This window comes from Sphaeramia orbicularis, chromosome 16, assembly GCF_902148855.1.
Source record: "Sphaeramia orbicularis chromosome 16, fSphaOr1.1, whole genome shotgun sequence".
Lineage (NCBI taxonomy): Eukaryota > Metazoa > Chordata > Actinopteri > Kurtiformes > Apogonidae > Sphaeramia > Sphaeramia orbicularis.
This window is the reverse complement of record NC_043972.1, coordinates 32064114-32080164: the sequence shown is the minus strand read 5'-3', so window position 1 is coordinate 32080164 and position 16051 is coordinate 32064114. Positions and strand designations below refer to the sequence as shown.

Sequence of the window (16051 nt, the reverse complement as noted above, 5' to 3'; positions counted from 1 at the left end):
GTGCTCACTCCTCAGCAGTGATGACAAATGAAAATGGATTGAAGAGTGGCAAATAGCCCGTGTCCAAAGGTTTATATTGGGCGTTGCAAAAAGAGACCAGGCGATGCAAAGACTGGAGCCTTTTCAGAAAATGCCGTTATTATTCATCGCCTATAAACAACGTCTATATGTTCACACGAGACGTCACACACATATACACACACACACACTCCCTTCATCGTTACTGCGCGTTTAACTATTTGCGTTCATGAACTTCATACAAGATGATTCTGGCCTTTTGGATTTGACCCCAACAAGCTTAAATACCTCCTTTTTTCTTTTCTTTTTTTCTTTTCTTTTTATTTTTTTACCTCCAAAGGTTCACGTGCATTTAAGTGACAAACACAGGACAGGTTAAAATAAAGGCGTGAGCACTTTTACGCATATAAACAGACACGAGAAGCATGCGGCTAAACAATTTTGGCCATAGTTCAGTGAGGAAAAGGGTCGAGCTGGCACACTTAAACTATGCCAAAAGAGCTGGTCTAAATAAACACGTCCAACATAAAAGAGATAATCAAGCCTGTCTGTACGGGCTATTGTCTTTTAGTCCCTGGGTGCCAAACTGGACAGATGCCTGATAAAAGTGCAGCATGGCTCACATTACTCTGCCGCTTGTGGATCAGATGAGTCTAAATATAGCCAGGGCTACATTAAATTCACATAGAGAGACTACAAAGTCATACCTGCCATGAGCTAAGAGGAGGGGGAAAAAATCAAAACCTCCGTTATCAATTAAAAAGCTTTTTAAATTAAAGAAAAAATCTAACTTTACGCATGCAGTTATAGGCCCAGATTGTGTTAATAGGACCCTTTATGGTTAACCCAGTGAGCTTTATACTGCAGTCTTTAATGAAAACATACAAGTTGAGGGTTTTTACGCCTGAAAAGTCTGTATCGTGCTTTCTAGAGGGGGGAAATGTGATATTTGTCTTTAAAAGGTTTCAGACGCGTCTGCAGAGGTTAAGGTTAGGGTTAAGGTTAGGGTTAGGGTTAGGATTAGGCTTAAAACGAACGATAAGATAAACAAGGGTTGTGTTAAGAAGATTTGCGTGCAACTAGATTTATTTATTTGTGTGTTTTCTACCTTGTAAATAAATGTGTAATAGTCCGCAGCCAGTTGGAAGTGGCCCTACATCCAATCTGGTGAAAACAAACACTGTTTAATGTATTTAGCTCCTTAAAAAATGCTCTAAAATGGGTCGATGCAAAATCCCTTCTCAGTATTTTTCCTTCCTCATGCAGCCAAAGGTCTACTTTATAAACTCATTGACTCATATAGTCTACACGTTGAGGCGTAGGCTATCTGTCATTTTGTGCCAGTGGTCACATGGCTTTGGCCCTCAGGAATGGATAGAGATGGATCCCCACGTCAGCTTGTACGTCTAAGGATTTCTGCTCCACCAGTCTGCCTCAAAGTGACTGGAGCGCAGCGCCGCGGAGGAACTATGAGAGGATTTTTATAGGACGTTTTCCAACAGCAGAATATGGATTTTGATGAGCGGATCTCTGGGTCTAATATGTATTTACCGAGCTGCACTTACTACGTCTCCGGAGCAGACTTCCCGGGTCTCCCTCATTATTTAACCCAGAGCCAGTCCTCCTGCCCCATGTCATACTCCTACCAGTCTGCAGCTCTGCCACAGGTCCCGTCCGTGAGAGATGTGGCTTTCAGAGACTATGGCATTGATACTTCAAGTAAATGGCACCACAGCAGGGGGAGCCTGTCTCACTGCTACTCTGAGGACATCGTGCACAGAGACGGCTGGACAAGTCCGAGCTCACGGGGGGGAGAGATCCTGGTGAAAAACAGCTCCAGTGTCAGTCACTCCAGCTCCAATCCGACGCCAGGCTTTTATGGCAGCGTTGGCAGGAACGGCGTCCTGCCACAGGCTTTTGACCAGTTTTTCGACACCGCGTACGGGAGCGCGGAAAACAGCACAACGCCGACAGCACAAGCAGACACGGACAGACACGCAGCCAGAACAAGCCCCGCTCCTCCGGCTCCGGGCTCGGACACAGCGGAGAGCTGCAGCCCCAAGTCCTCCTCCGGCCACAGCGAGGAGAAACAGAGCAAAAGCAGCAGTGAGTAGCCCTGCGTGCAGCCACGCTTAATGCAAGACGGAGAAAAATCTAACGCGTTGCTGTTAAAGCTTTTTATATGCTGTTTTATAAGCACGTAAGGTTTATGGAGGGCCTGCAGATTTACCCTATAACAAAACTATGTTATAAACGACAAGATCACGTGCTTGGGATTGAAATTGGCCGTGAAGACTTCACTATTTAACTTGTTGTCCAACATTTCAAGCAATATTTCCACTTTCCCCCCTTTTTGTGTGCAGTGAAATAACTATGGTTTAACTTCATTTAGTCATATGCTGAAAAAACATATAACAAAACTTAATACAAACAATCATCACAGCACTTAAAAATAACAAAGCAGACTATAACTGTCCACTTGAGTCGACTTGAATAATTTATAATAGTTTTTTTTTAAATCAACATGTTGGGGTTAAAAATAAAAGCCATGTTTTTAATGTGATTGAATTTACTCTGTGTTGACTGAAGCGAGCTGCTGAGCTATTTTAATCTGACTTTGGACAGGACCTGGGTCTGCTCCTTACTTCAAGATAAATATTTACAATTTGTATTTGCAGGGATTTAATGCCACAACAGATTTCCGTGGAGGAATTTCTCCCACTAATACTGAAACAACATCTCTTTATGCACAGTGAAATCTAAAACGGACAGTAACGCATATCAGATTTGCCATACTCTGGGCTGTTTGGATTAGGCCCATGTCCAAACTCTTAAAAACCAGGCGGAAGGGTTTTATGGATTTTAATACTTTTTTCACAACTTCCGACATGCAATCATTTAACCCAGCGAAGTCCCACCACCAAGTCCAGTCTGTGTTTACAAATCTGTCCTGTAGACCTGACTGGAGGGAAACCCTTGAACTCCACAGTGCGTCTGCAGACCACCACTCACTGCTGCGTAAAAGCACAAAAACAACACTTATTGCCTGTTGCTGAATTGCATCTATCATATGTGATTTTGGGTGACTTTTCCTTTCATTGTTTTGCAGGTGGCCAAAGAACGCGCAAGAAGAGATGTCCATATTCTAAGTATCAGATCAGGGAACTCGAGAGAGAATTCTTTTTCAGCGTTTACATCAACAAAGAAAAGCGTCTCCAGCTCTCACGGATGCTCAATCTGACAGATCGCCAGGTCAAAATCTGGTTTCAGAACAGGAGGATGAAGGAGAAGAAGCTGAACAGAGACCGTTTACAGTACTACACCACAAACCCCCTGCTATAAAAAATGAACAAAGACTGTCACTGGCATGCAGCCACCTCCTCATCTGAGCTACACATCCATATCTTATACCTGGACAGGATGACGACTTTTTTATGTCTCAGACTTCATAAAGAATACTATTTATACACTATTTTGTCAATAAACAACCGTCGCTCTACATTATTATTATTATTATTATTATTATTATTATTATTATTATTATTATTATTATTATTATTATTATTATATTGACAAAAGTAAACAACTCTCCAATTGTACGTGGCTGAGTGTATTTTACGTCAATGCGAAAAACGCGTCTGAATTATTACGCACGAAACTGTTCTGCATTTTCCAAAACAAACCAAAAGATTTTGATTTTGTCACAATAAATGTAGGGTTTTTATTTTTTTTTAAATTTATGTACTCTACTTTTGTTGTTGGAAGTCTGACAGGACACTATTGTTCATGGTTTACTTTTTTTCCTCCCTCTTGATCTTATTATTATTTTATTGTATAAATACAGCTCCGATGACTGGAAAACTGCTCTGTGCGTTTTTTGGATTTACAAATAGACCTCTGCTGATGTTGTTGGGAATGATTAAGCCTCCCATCCCGGAAAATATGAGCAATGTTTCACACTTAAATAATGATCTGATACCTATTTATTGTGCATTGCAGGGTATATAACATCTGTGTTTGACTCTTGGTTTGTTGAGCTCTTGGCTGTAAAGTTGGATTATTCTCTATCTTCATTCAAGGCGCAAACGTCTGATATAACGGAGACAACAATTAAATGAAACACAATCTCACATTTTGCTTTATACGCCAGCACGTGTATCGTATCAAATGTATGATATGTAGGACTGATGATTATTTGTTCTCCCCCCAAGGCTGGAAATCTGATCCACTGACGTTATAATTTGATCCCCATTACAAAGGGTTTCATTCAGCTTGGTAAGATGTGGAAAGTCTGATTTTTGACCTAACATGCCTGTTAGGCTTACAGAAACAATCTTGACACTTGTTTGAATGCACATATATATATATATATATACATATATATATATATATATATATATATATATATATATATATATATATATATATATATATATATATATATATATATATATATATATGTATATATATATATATATATATATATATATAAACCCAAAAAACAAAAACGGCCTCTTCTGACAGAATCTGAATCTATTAATCTAATTATAAACCCAACAAAGTGGTTGTTGTAAGATCTAAGAGCACATTCACAAAAGTTACCCTGCGCTGACCCATCCGGGCGGGGACACTGGTGTAAACAGCAATAAGAGCTGACCCCAGATCAGTAATACAATCTAAGATCATTTATTTAGCTTCATGAGTGGCTTAATCCAAACAGTCTTTGAGTAACTTATATGTGTTTGATTCTAAATATAACAGGCTCTGAATTTAGGTCATATCAACCTGCGGTGGTGGAGTGGAAAATAAAACCCACACGTTTAAAGATGAGTACAAAACAAACAAAAAAAAAAAGTTTCCACAATCAGGTCGTTGCAAACAACTTGAATGACCTGCCATAAGCTAATAAGATGCCTTCCTTATACCGTGCATCCTGTGAGACTCCCAGGAATTCCGCTTTGATTGCTGCACATCCTCCCAGTTGCTCCAGTAACTTGGCCATAAAACGCGGATTCGTCTGGAGCATTTGGAGTGTAGTGCAATAAAGCGTCTGAGACCAAGGTTATTAACTGTGACTAAGGGGCTGAAAAACAACGGCTGGGAGCATTCAAAGCTTGTGTTCACGGACCTTTCCGGCGTCATTTGTTTCAGCATCTTACCATGGTAGGAATATTCCTTCCGTCGCCGGTGTTTGTGCGCCAGTGTCGTGGGTCCTGCCGCGTTTGCCCACTGGGTGGCGCTCCTCGGATCAATGTCATTGCCGTGAATTGAGATATAAAAGAAGTCTGACTCACCTGTTTTTAAAATATGTCACCAACTCAGGATTTCATTGCTAAAGGTAGGCGCAGATATGTTGTGATGTGCACTTTATGACTGCAGGGGGTGGTTTTTTTTTATGTGATGTGAGGGATTGTCTATTTTTCTAACCTCAACAACACAATTAAGACGCTGTTTTTCATCGTTGACGCAAATTGTTATGTTGTAATAGAAGTATTAGGCCGTGGACAGAATTGCCAGAGATAAATAGGGCAAGAAAAGATACGTGTTTGTTATTGAACATCAAACTTAATTTAGCTTCTCGGTTTACATTACTTTGTAAAAAGTTATAGGCCTGGAGTGACTCACGCACATTAAAGGTCTATGTTCTCAAAGTTTCGTGGCTCACTAACTTTTATCATGCCTATACAGTTCTAAAATGTAAATTATACTTCATTTATGTACACTTATGAGTTTGATTTATGTTGTTTAGACGTTCTGTGACCATTGAAAACATATGAAAATGACAAATCTTCAATTGTCAGAGCATTTCTTCAACTTGGATGTTTTGATGTTTGTAGTTTTTTGTGTGTTTGCCTTCTTGTGTGCGTGCAGAAATATTGACACAATGAGAGAGTAGTATTATTACTTATTTATGGCTCCGTAAATGTATAATAGTTCAATATATTTTCTAAGTTATATTTCATAATATTTTAAGTTTTTTTATGAGTATAATATAAGGCCAATCCACCCAAACCAAAAGATCACAGCAAGAAATCAAACACAGTTGCGGATTAATAGAATTTAATGAGATTATTATTATTATTATTATTATTATTATTATTATTATTATTATTATTATTATTATTTTATTTTTTTAACTAGTATAATTTACATGTAATTCAGGCAAAAATGTTCCTTAATTCCTTTTTAAGTGGCTTTAAAAAATCATCTTCAGTTTCACTTAAATCTACAGAAATAGCTTTTGTTGAATATCCACAAATCAAAAATTATTTGTTAATGTATTTAATCTTACGTAGTTGATGTTTTGGCGCAGATGAACTAACACTTTGTTTTTGCTCGCTGTTTTGCCTTAAATAGCTTAATTTTAACTCACTTTTTATTTACCAGTAACACAGACATTAAATAAAACGATAAAGATTAGTTGTTTTAAGACAATAATATGAGACTATAATACGTATGATATAAATATATAGGGTAGTTAATAGAATATAATGGATGTAAAATTATTGGCCATATTATACTCTATGTATAAGGGGAAAAATATTGCTATAGGCCTACACACTGTGCAAACAAACAACGTATAATATTTTTTCTTATTTATTTTGCATCATTACAATATTTTTCTATAACTTAGACGCAAATAACTCAAAACATAACATGTAAAACTCCTGTAATGTTTAGGAAATCTCAAAGCTGGTATGAAAATCGTATTTAACATTGTATTTTTACAGATTAGATGGTAAATGGATAAATGAAAGTAATACAGAAAAATCTAAAAGACTGGACACACATACAGGACTATTCGACACAGTCTGAAGTCGGAATAAAGGCGTGTTCAACAAATGATGAGGAACTTTTACACATGATTCTACAAAAAGATAACATAACGAAGATTTTACAAATAATGTGCTCAGTAAATTACATTTCCTCCTTTCCATAGTTTCAAAGTGTCAATGATTATCAAGAAAAAAAGGCCATGGACGCCATTTAACTCCAGTGTGGCTGCCTATCACCTTCACAAAACGCCCAAAAAGTGTGTGTGGACGATATCCTGACATTTGCACCCAGAGTATTCACACCACTACCAGATAAAACCCACTGCTGTAAAAGATCTGACTTTGTGCGTAATCTGCATGGAGTTGAAACCTTGTACACAGGCCATCAGAATTCCAAAAAGTGTAAAACAATCATCAGAGCAACAAATACAGCGTTAAAAGTCCCAAAGTCACAGAGGACCTTTGGATCTTTGATGCACCCATGGGCTGCTCAGAGGCACCTCAAGAACCCTCCATTTTTACAGTGCTGTAAAAGTGGCCATAAAGCTATGCATTGTACATAATTGCTAGGGACAGCTTTCAACAACTGAGTTGTCAAATAGGGGCTGTTGTTAAATTAACATGGGCAGGCAGAGCCAGCTCCAGGTCTGCGTGCAGGTCCGAGATTAAAATCCGAGATCCAGAGGAGATTTAAAGATTTTACCTAAACCCTCTGATGCGCCACTTTCCCCTACAGTTTTGTCTTTACTTAGCCTAAAACAAAATATATGACACGGCGGAGCTGCCTGTTCGGACTGGGAGGAGTCTGTGGTCGCCTGGTGTTTTAATTGGCTGCAGGCTACAGTGAGAAGCGTGAGTATCAGTAATTATTCAGCAATGTTTTGCACAAGAAATGTCAGCCAGAAAGGGCTATCTTCATCCTCCGTCAAATTATACCACAACGATGACATGCCCCAACAACCAGGCTGGGAATTCGTTTTTCGTGGACTCTTTAATCAACGTGAGAACCGACAGTGGTTCATATTACCAAAGTAACGGCGTGTATTTGCCACCGGCGTCGGAATATTCATATGGACTGTCCGGTGGTTCTTGTTTCCCGGGGATCGGTAAGCGCAACGAGCCAAGTACCCAAAGCGTGATCCCTTCTTCTGCTCCGTATGTTCAAGGGATGGAAACGTGGCTGGAAACGTCGAGATCCTGCCGTGTAGAGCAGCCCAGTGGCCAGCATATGGCACAGTGTTCATTCTCACCGAGTATAAAAGAGGAGAGCGCATACTGCCTTTATGAGCCTGACAAATGTCCTAAAGGAGCAACAGTAGATGACATATCCTACTCGACCGCATCATGCCCTGTTACCGGCAGCACCGTGCCAGTCCCCGGGTACTTCCGCCTGTCTCAGACATACGCGTCCTCCAGGCTTTACCACGACGGCCATCCAAATATGAATCACTTTACGCAGCAGCAGCGCCCTGGCCGTCTGGACGCCCAGCAGCAGCCCTCCCAACCGCAGGCTGCGTCTGCGGAGCCCGAGCAGAGGGAGAGCCACGAGGAGGCGCCTGTCCCTGCGCCCTGCGTCCCGGCCAGAGAGGAGGACAGCCGCCTGTCCTCGGAAAGTTCATCCTCTCCTGAGCCTGCTGAGACGTGCAGTGCCGAGTGTCCAGAAAAGCCCGTTAAAGGTGAAGAGCTGATGTGCATTCTAAAAATACCTTGCAAAATATCACGCACGGCACGGAGGACACGCACATAGATATAGGCTGTTTTTGATGTTTTGCAAAAACTAATTATTTGTTGTCCAAGACTAATGCATGCAAAGTGCATGAATTTCTTTTGCAGGATGACTATTTTGGTCAGTACTGTTCTTACACTCCTGTTTTGCGTTTATCTGGTATTTGCCACGAGACGAAATTGAACGTGACTTAACCAATGAGGATCATGTGCTTTATTCCCTGCGTTCAGATCAATAACATTAGGAGCACAAACATATTAAAGCGGCCGCCAACGAGGGCCCTAGTGAATTATTTTTGCAGAAAAATATGCAAGAAGATTAAAAAATATATCAAAAGGAGTTTTATTAAAAACATTTCATACTAGCGACAAAGAATGGTGTGACTTAACTAATTTTGTCCGTTTATCCAGTGCAAGACTTTGCTGCCAGTTGTCCCCAAATGAAAGACACAGGCCTTGCATAATTTCAACAGACTGTGTTTAATGTCTCACTAGAGGTGCAGTTGGATGCACAGTACTGTGCTTAAGGTTGCTTAACGGGCCAAATCGCAATTTCTGGACTGAATTGCAGCTGGTCTCTACAGGGGTGTTTAGTTCTGTATAAATAGACTTAAACGTGAAGTTGAGCGCAGGTTAGACGCTGTATTTTGATGTTGTTTTTCATGTAATGTCTGCCATAAATCTTATCCTAAAAATCCTGCGCTTTGATTATTTCACTGAGTTCAGGGTTGGGTTATTTTTGGTTTGATGTATAGTAGTCATTTAGTGATCCTGGTAAATTCTACGGTATTTAGTTTCTTGCTGATATGATATATGTGTCACACCTGTTGCCTAATATAATGTCTCACTCATATTGCAGGAGATGGAAAAATGGAAAGCACGGCTAACTGGCTTACAGCTAAGAGTGGCCGAAAGAAGCGCTGCCCCTACACCAAGCACCAAACTCTGGAGCTGGAGAAGGAGTTTCTCTTCAACATGTACTTGACTAGAGAGCGTCGTCTGGAGATCAGCCGCAGTGTGCACCTCACTGACAGGCAAGTCAAAATCTGGTTCCAAAACAGGAGGATGAAACTGAAAAAAATGAGCCGGGAGAATAGGATCCGAGAGCTCTCCAGCAACTTCAGTTTCTCATGAGACTGTGTGGTTCTTTGGCGCCCTCCTCCATCCATGGCAAGGGCGCCTCTGCAGAGCCCCCCACCCAACTGTGAGAATGTCCATGGAAAATAGGACCCTACTGCTAACTTATTGATTGTTGTTCTTTCGGAAATATTATTTTCACGTCTATTTTATTTGTCGTGGATATGTATTTATAAATGGCTACATTTGTAACGTTAACCCGTTGTGTTGAAGATGTTCAGAATGTGACCACAATGTTTCAGAGCTTCAGGCTTGTACATATTGTATATTCAACCTGAGTGAACCATTGCAATTTGCATGCTGGACTAACCCTTGGGATATTTGTGTTACAGTTACATGTAGGCCTTCATGTGACAGCTTAGGACCCCAAGAGGTTTAATGAACATTTGCACATTTTGCTGGTCAAATTAATAAAACCATCCCTGCAACAGCAGACTTCTTATTTCATTCTGTTTAAAAAAAAAAAAAAAAAAAAAAAAAAAAAAGGATCAGAGCTGTGCGCAGTTGAAGTGTTGGTGACAGCTGGCAGAGGTACAGTGTATGGTGCTAATGCCTTTGTATTTTGGTGTTGGTTTGCTTTGTGTACAGTCAATATTATGACAGTATTAGAGCGCATTTAGGGTTCAGAGTTTAACTACACACCCGGCGGTGGCGCATACATGATATGAACCTGAAAATAATAGTTTTAATTATATCTAATATTAAAATTTAATTATTTATAAGGAGATTAAATGTGCAAAAAGTAAGAGAGACACTTCTAGCGTTATTACAATTTTTTATTTGGCGATCTGATTAATTTTTGTGTTTTAGTCAGAGCACATTTAGACTAAAAAGCCCAAAATGTGGCAAAAATATTTCAACACATGACGTATATAATATATAATACTCTATGTACTTCTCGTTTAGATCTACATCATGTAAGCTATCTGTCTGATGATTATTGTTTAGTTTTGTTTTGTTTTTTTTGTGGGGGATGGGGGTGGGGTGGGGTGGGGGGTTCAGAAATTGCTCCAGTCTGACCTGTTACACTGTGAGGTTCTATTCATTCTAGTTGTTATACTTTTCGCACACAAACCATGTTACAGCAGATATCCCTCAAGAGGAGAGCTGGCTGTTGAGTGGTTTAGGTAGTCTCATGTTGTTGGGCTAAATAATTTCTCCCACAACACGAAACTGCCTTGATTACCTCAGTAAAACTCGACGTATCACGAGAAATGAATCACTATTAATTACAAATTAAATTCAGTAATAATTTGGCGCTCATTGCTTCAATAAAAATATTCCCCGAGATGCGTAATACTGTGTTTTCATGTGCGTAAAAGCGATCCTTGGCACAGCCTTTGTTTATATCTTTCTTTCGCTATTTTACATAAAGTTCAATAACTTAATTTAATATACACCTGCATGGGTATATTTATTATTTTCAACAAAGTTCTACAATTTTAAATGTATTATTTTGATTTGAGACTTACATTTGCCAGTGGACTGTATGTGATCCAAGCAGTAGGAAGTAAAAACACAGGCTGTGGAATGAGAGGATTAAGGCTTGGATTTGTCCAGAAGAAGAGGAAAAGGACAGACAAGGCCTCGGTTATGATCATTGCAGTCTGCCAGTTGCCTCGCCGTAGGAAATGCCGGATGTGTCTGCTTGCGCCAGAGAAAGGATACAAAGGCTGAGCTTTATTGGTGATATTTAGCTTGGACAGCCAGGTTGTAACCTTAAGAAAAACAACCCAATTGCCCGTGATAAAACGGACTGTTATATAGCACCCAAATAACTTCACCCCACTTTCCGTTTTAGATTGCCTTCAAAGAAGACCCACAGCCCTTCAGACACAGTAATGTGCATCTTGGACTCTTTTGCTCATGTTTTCATATTGTAAACTCCAATGATCCTTTAAACACATTTTTTTTTTACCCTGTTTTATCTTATTTAAAAGCTTCAGAGTGTTTTATATACAAGCCACTAACAAGCACTAGAAATTTCCTTTCCAACGCACTTTTATAGATGGAGGTCATTAAATTAATATAAGCTTTTTTATTTTGCAATATAAATAATCCCGTTAGATTTTTATGAATATACAATTTTAATAGAATCGCTTGTCTGGTTATTTGTTAAATAAAAACTTTAAAGTGTCCCTGTCCATCACAACTGTTCGATTAGACTAACATAAGATCTCTTGACAAAATTCATAACGTTTATTGCTAATAAAACGAAATATTTCCCAATAAAGGCACGGGGATTTGCTATTAAAATATGGTGGGGAAAATGGTGGCCATTTAGTTGAGCAGCAGGCTGATTTATTATTTATTGTTCTGTCCCACGGTCACGTGTTTGGGGCGCCCTATCCAGTCTTGGGCAAGGTTCAACTTGCTGGACGCATTGAGCTCCTAGGTGGTGCAGGAAAGCAGTACATTATCATGCATTGAATCTGTTTTCTGCAATCATTGCAGGATTGTGAAGCTTTATTTTTTTTGCTTTTGCATTTTTTTTTGCAATGTCGACGTTGGGAACGAGTTACTATGTCGACTCGCGCGTTCTTCCTGAGCAGGAAGATATGGCACCGAGGTATTCATCAGCTGCAGGGGTGGAGCAGGCGATGCTCAGCGAATATGGCGGACAGGAGTCTTGTCCTTTGCAGACGAAATCTTCTATTTTTGGGGGATCTTGGAGTCCCATCTCGACCCAGCCCCCAAACACAACTGCTCCGACCTATTTACCTCACCATTACACCAGCGGGGACAGCGATGGAATGTTTACGCGCTCCTGGGCGCTGGACCCGGTCTCTGCGTCCCTGTGTTTAACGGGATTACCACCGACAGCCATGCACTATGAGATAAAACCCGAGCCTCTGATTGGAAGCGGTGAATGTACCACTTTGGAGACTCACACTCCTCTTTTGTCTGACATTGAAAACGGAGCGTCCCTTGCGGAGATTCCCTGTGAAACTACAACCGCGTCCAAACCCACTGACGAGAGTCCGTCAGCTGAGGAAAAGAGGGAGATAGATGCAAGTAAGCAACGCAGTGTTTTTGTTTCACATTGGAAATTGTATGGATTAGTTTAGATGAATTTGGATGACATTAACAGGGTTATGGATTGAATAGTTTGGTTTCAGAGGCCTGATGGAGCCTGCATGATGGTATTAGACCTGTAGTGCTCAGAGTGATAGGTCTATTTGCTCTGTGGTCTGAAGGTGACTGTCAGTGCACTTTATATTTATTATAGATTTTACTCAAGGTTTGGTGCTGTTTTTGATACCCCAAATTAACACAAATTGTTCCAGTTTTCAGCTGATTTTTTTTTTTTTTTTTTTTTTTTTTACCTGAGAGGACAATTTAAAAATACAGTAGATATTTATTTTAACATTTATTTCAGGAAAAACTAGCATGTCCTTCCCTTACTATAAAACTAAGAGGTTAATATTGTTTTTAATCTTATTATGAGAGCATTAACTCTCTTGTCTTATGGTTTTGACCCCCTGTCTCTAGATAACCCATCATCCAACTGGCTTCACGCAAAGCCCACCAGAAAAAAGCGTTGCCCTTATACAAAACATCAAATCCTCGAACTGGAAAAGGAGTTTTTGTTTAACATGTATCTTCCCCGGGATCGTAGATACGAAGTAGCAAGACTTCTGAATTTGACCGAGAGGCAGGTGAAAATCTGGTTTCAGAACCGGAGGATGAAGATGAAGAAAGAAAACAAAGACCGGCGGAGAGACAGTTAACTGTTGTGGACTCACGGTGGATTAGAGCCTATAGGGGAACAGGGAGAGGGAGGGGGGGCCTGTCCTTAATATTCCAGAAGTGTTACACTTATTGTTGTATAGTTTGTGTTGTTAAAACCAGGCTGGATGTTTTAACTGTCATATCCAGTGGGGTTCATGTTTGTGGGAAGGAAAAAAAAACTGTCTCGTCAGAATTTAGATGTTGTATTTGACGCACACAGATAGTGAACTAGGCCATTTGTTGTTTGCATGAAGTTATTCTTGACTACCTGAATGTCATTTAGCTACCTATTTGCATTGTTTAACTTATGCATTTTTATTACTATTATTTAGATGTTTTTAAAAGTTAGGTTTTGATCCATTTGTGAAACACTGTGCACACTTAAAATACCTCATTATTTCATTGAAAATAAAAGTAGTTTGTATAGCACATGAGAAAATCATTATTCTCTCACCCTCTTATTCGTATTGTTTGACTATTTTATCTGAAATATAAAATATATAAGCCTAATTCCAACGTGTTTCCAACTTGGCATGCATGTTTGCAGTTTAACAACTGTATCACCAACTGGTGGGCTGTTACTCAATTTAATGCTCTACTCAATCCAAAAAAAGCTTCTTAATTATTGAAATAAAAATGAGCGTTTCACATATTTTATTTAAACTAACACAACTGGGAAAAACATTACGGAAAAAGATTAAAAGGCGACTTTTACGACGATTTCCGCATTTAACTTCAGAGCGCAAACAAACCATCCAAAGGCCTACATGGAATTTTTCTCAGATTTTTTTGTCAACCTAATTCAGTAAAAGTTTAATTTCACTTAAATGATATAATTGTAGGTGAAATGAAGAGATATTAAAAGCCAATATTTTAGTGACTGAAACACTATAAGCTCTATATTTAACATTTGACGATATGTGTTATTAGGCCTAATGAATGAAGATACGCGCAAAAACTTCATACACAGGTTTAGGAAAGATTTTCCAGAAATGTAAGCCGAACCATCGATAACAAGCCAACACATATAGGATATAAAATGTGACAAACGAAGCCAGTAAACAGACACTAAACATTTCATATTTGATTTCCCACATTTATGTTTTTGTAGCTTATTTCACACGTAGTTGTCGTCTGTGTCAAAGCATGCACACGTATCTGTTGTTATAGTCACTGCGGCCTTTGTGCGCCCCGAACTGCACAAGATGCCATCTGTAATAAACCACAATCACAGCTTCAACTGTTTATAAGGTGCGAAAACAGCAAAGCATGTAGAGTCACAGTGACTGTAACCCTGCATTTGCAACAAGGCTCAGGCAAACAGTCAAATATGTAATATTACTGTCTGATAGGCCTGGGCACGCGCACGCACGCACACACACACACACACGCGCGCGCACACACAGATCCTCACACATTAACACACACATACGCACAAACAGAGGGGGGTTTGAGTAAAGGGCATGGGAGGATTGCAGATGGGTCTGTTCTAAAACGTCTAATTACTTTACAACCGTCTACCAACAATTAGACTGTCTCGACGCAAAAACATCCATTTGTTGTTTTGCTGCAGCAAAGCACTCAGGTTTTACAGACGCGCTCAGTTTCACCCTCAGAAATAAGTCATTCCAAATAAAACCAGAGCGTAAAGTTCAATTTACGCATGGCCACGATGTGACATAAATAAAAGAATTAAAAGCCAACTGTAAAAAAAAAAAAAAAAGAAAAGAAAGAAAACACCACCAACAAAAAAGGACAATGCCATGCTCCCAGTGTGGGTGAGCTGTGTCTGTGGGTGCTGCTGTGCTCCAACCGCCAGCAGGTGGAGGCAGCGGCTCATCTCAAGATCTTCGCTCACAACTGGATGATGCGTTCACGGCACACCATGACCCCTCCCCGTTTACCACAGACTGCACCAGTCGTGTCGTTTGTATCATAAAACATCCCAGCCCTTCTACGTGTTATGTTACATTTTATGGCCGTTTATAGCTGAAATGGGTCTTTAAAGATCTTTATTTAATTAAAGTGGGATTCTGTTTGGCCGTGGGGTTCATACACTTTTTATTGCCTGTTCTGAGAAAAGCACAAAATAGTTTATCCAGTAATTCCACTCTGTGCTTTTGATTAGTTCGGAAGATGATCATCAGTAATCACTTGTGGCTGCATGCAGATGCATTAATGCAAGTCAGATGAAAAACCAGCCTCTCCACTGATCTAAATATGTAATTTTAGATGCATCAAACAATTGGCATCTTTGTGAGAACTTGAAAATCCTCACATAAATATTTGGGCTATGAGGCTAAAGTGAGCATGCTGGGGCAAAAATACATTATTTGAGCATGTTTACCCACATGTTTATTATGCATGTGTGCATTTTCAGAAAAATGCCAGTACCTAATATTTTCCAGGACCTGGTTTGGACCATCCTGGAGCCCAGCTGGGTGATGAACTTGAGGTCCTAAAGCAGGCAAAGATAATCCATCCAACCTTCCTACTTTTCCTACTTTCGCCCAACCTCCCCCCACCTAGTCCCTTTCCTCTCAGAGGTTGGCCACATGCAGCTCATTAAATCTTATGCCTTTTCTGAAAACTGTGAGGATGTAAAGATCAAGAACATGATAACACTGTGACATTGTAGCTCTCAGAAAATTCAGTAATCGCTC

General features: G+C 39.7%; 3 protein-coding genes across 4 annotated transcripts; all 3 read left to right on the top strand.

Moving 5' to 3' along the window:
• The first annotated feature begins 1526 nt into the window (after positions 1–1526).
• hoxa11b (homeobox A11b) lies at positions 1527–3360 on the top strand. The gene is made up of 2 exons (XM_030158298.1): positions 1527–2124; positions 3128–3360. The coding sequence occupies exons 1-2, from the start codon at positions 1527–1529 to the stop codon at positions 3358–3360; spliced, it is 831 nt and encodes a 276-aa protein (XP_030014158.1).
• Positions 3361–7686: 4326 nt separating this feature from the next.
• On the top strand, positions 7687–9653 carry hoxa10b (homeobox A10b). Of its 2 annotated transcripts, XM_030158575.1 has the most exons (3): positions 7687–8470; positions 8886–8897; positions 9379–9653. In XM_030158575.1, the coding sequence occupies exons 1-3, from the start codon at positions 7687–7689 to the stop codon at positions 9651–9653; spliced, it is 1071 nt and encodes a 356-aa protein (XP_030014435.1). The 2 variants fall into 2 exon arrangements, with proteins under 2 accessions (XP_030014435.1, XP_030014434.1); XM_030158574.1 differs by lacking the exon at positions 8886–8897.
• A 2501-nt stretch (positions 9654–12154) lies between these two features.
• hoxa9b (homeobox A9b) lies at positions 12155–13387 on the top strand. The gene is made up of 2 exons (XM_030158577.1): positions 12155–12671; positions 13149–13387. Exons 1-2 carry the CDS (start codon positions 12155–12157, stop codon positions 13385–13387), a joined length of 756 nt encoding a protein of 251 aa, XP_030014437.1.
• Positions 13388–16051: the final 2664 nt, after the last annotated feature.

Bases quoted from the DNA above. Each gene is read 5' to 3' on its own strand.
- hoxa10b (XM_030158575.1), top strand. From the start codon at position 7,687: ATGTCAGCCAGAAAGGGCTATCTTCATCCTCCGTCAAATTATACCACA.
- hoxa11b (XM_030158298.1), top strand. From the start codon at position 1,527: ATGGATTTTGATGAGCGGATCTCTGGGTCTAATATGTATTTACCGAGC. The intron at 2,125-3,127 runs GTGAGTAGCCCT...ATTGTTTTGCAG, and splicing joins GAAACAGAGCAAAAGCAGCA to GTGGCCAAAGAACGCGCAAG.
- hoxa9b (XM_030158577.1), top strand. From the start codon at position 12,155: ATGTCGACGTTGGGAACGAGTTACTATGTCGACTCGCGCGTTCTTCCT. The intron at 12,672-13,148 runs GTAAGCAACGCA...CCCTGTCTCTAG, and splicing joins AAAGAGGGAGATAGATGCAA to ATAACCCATCATCCAACTGG.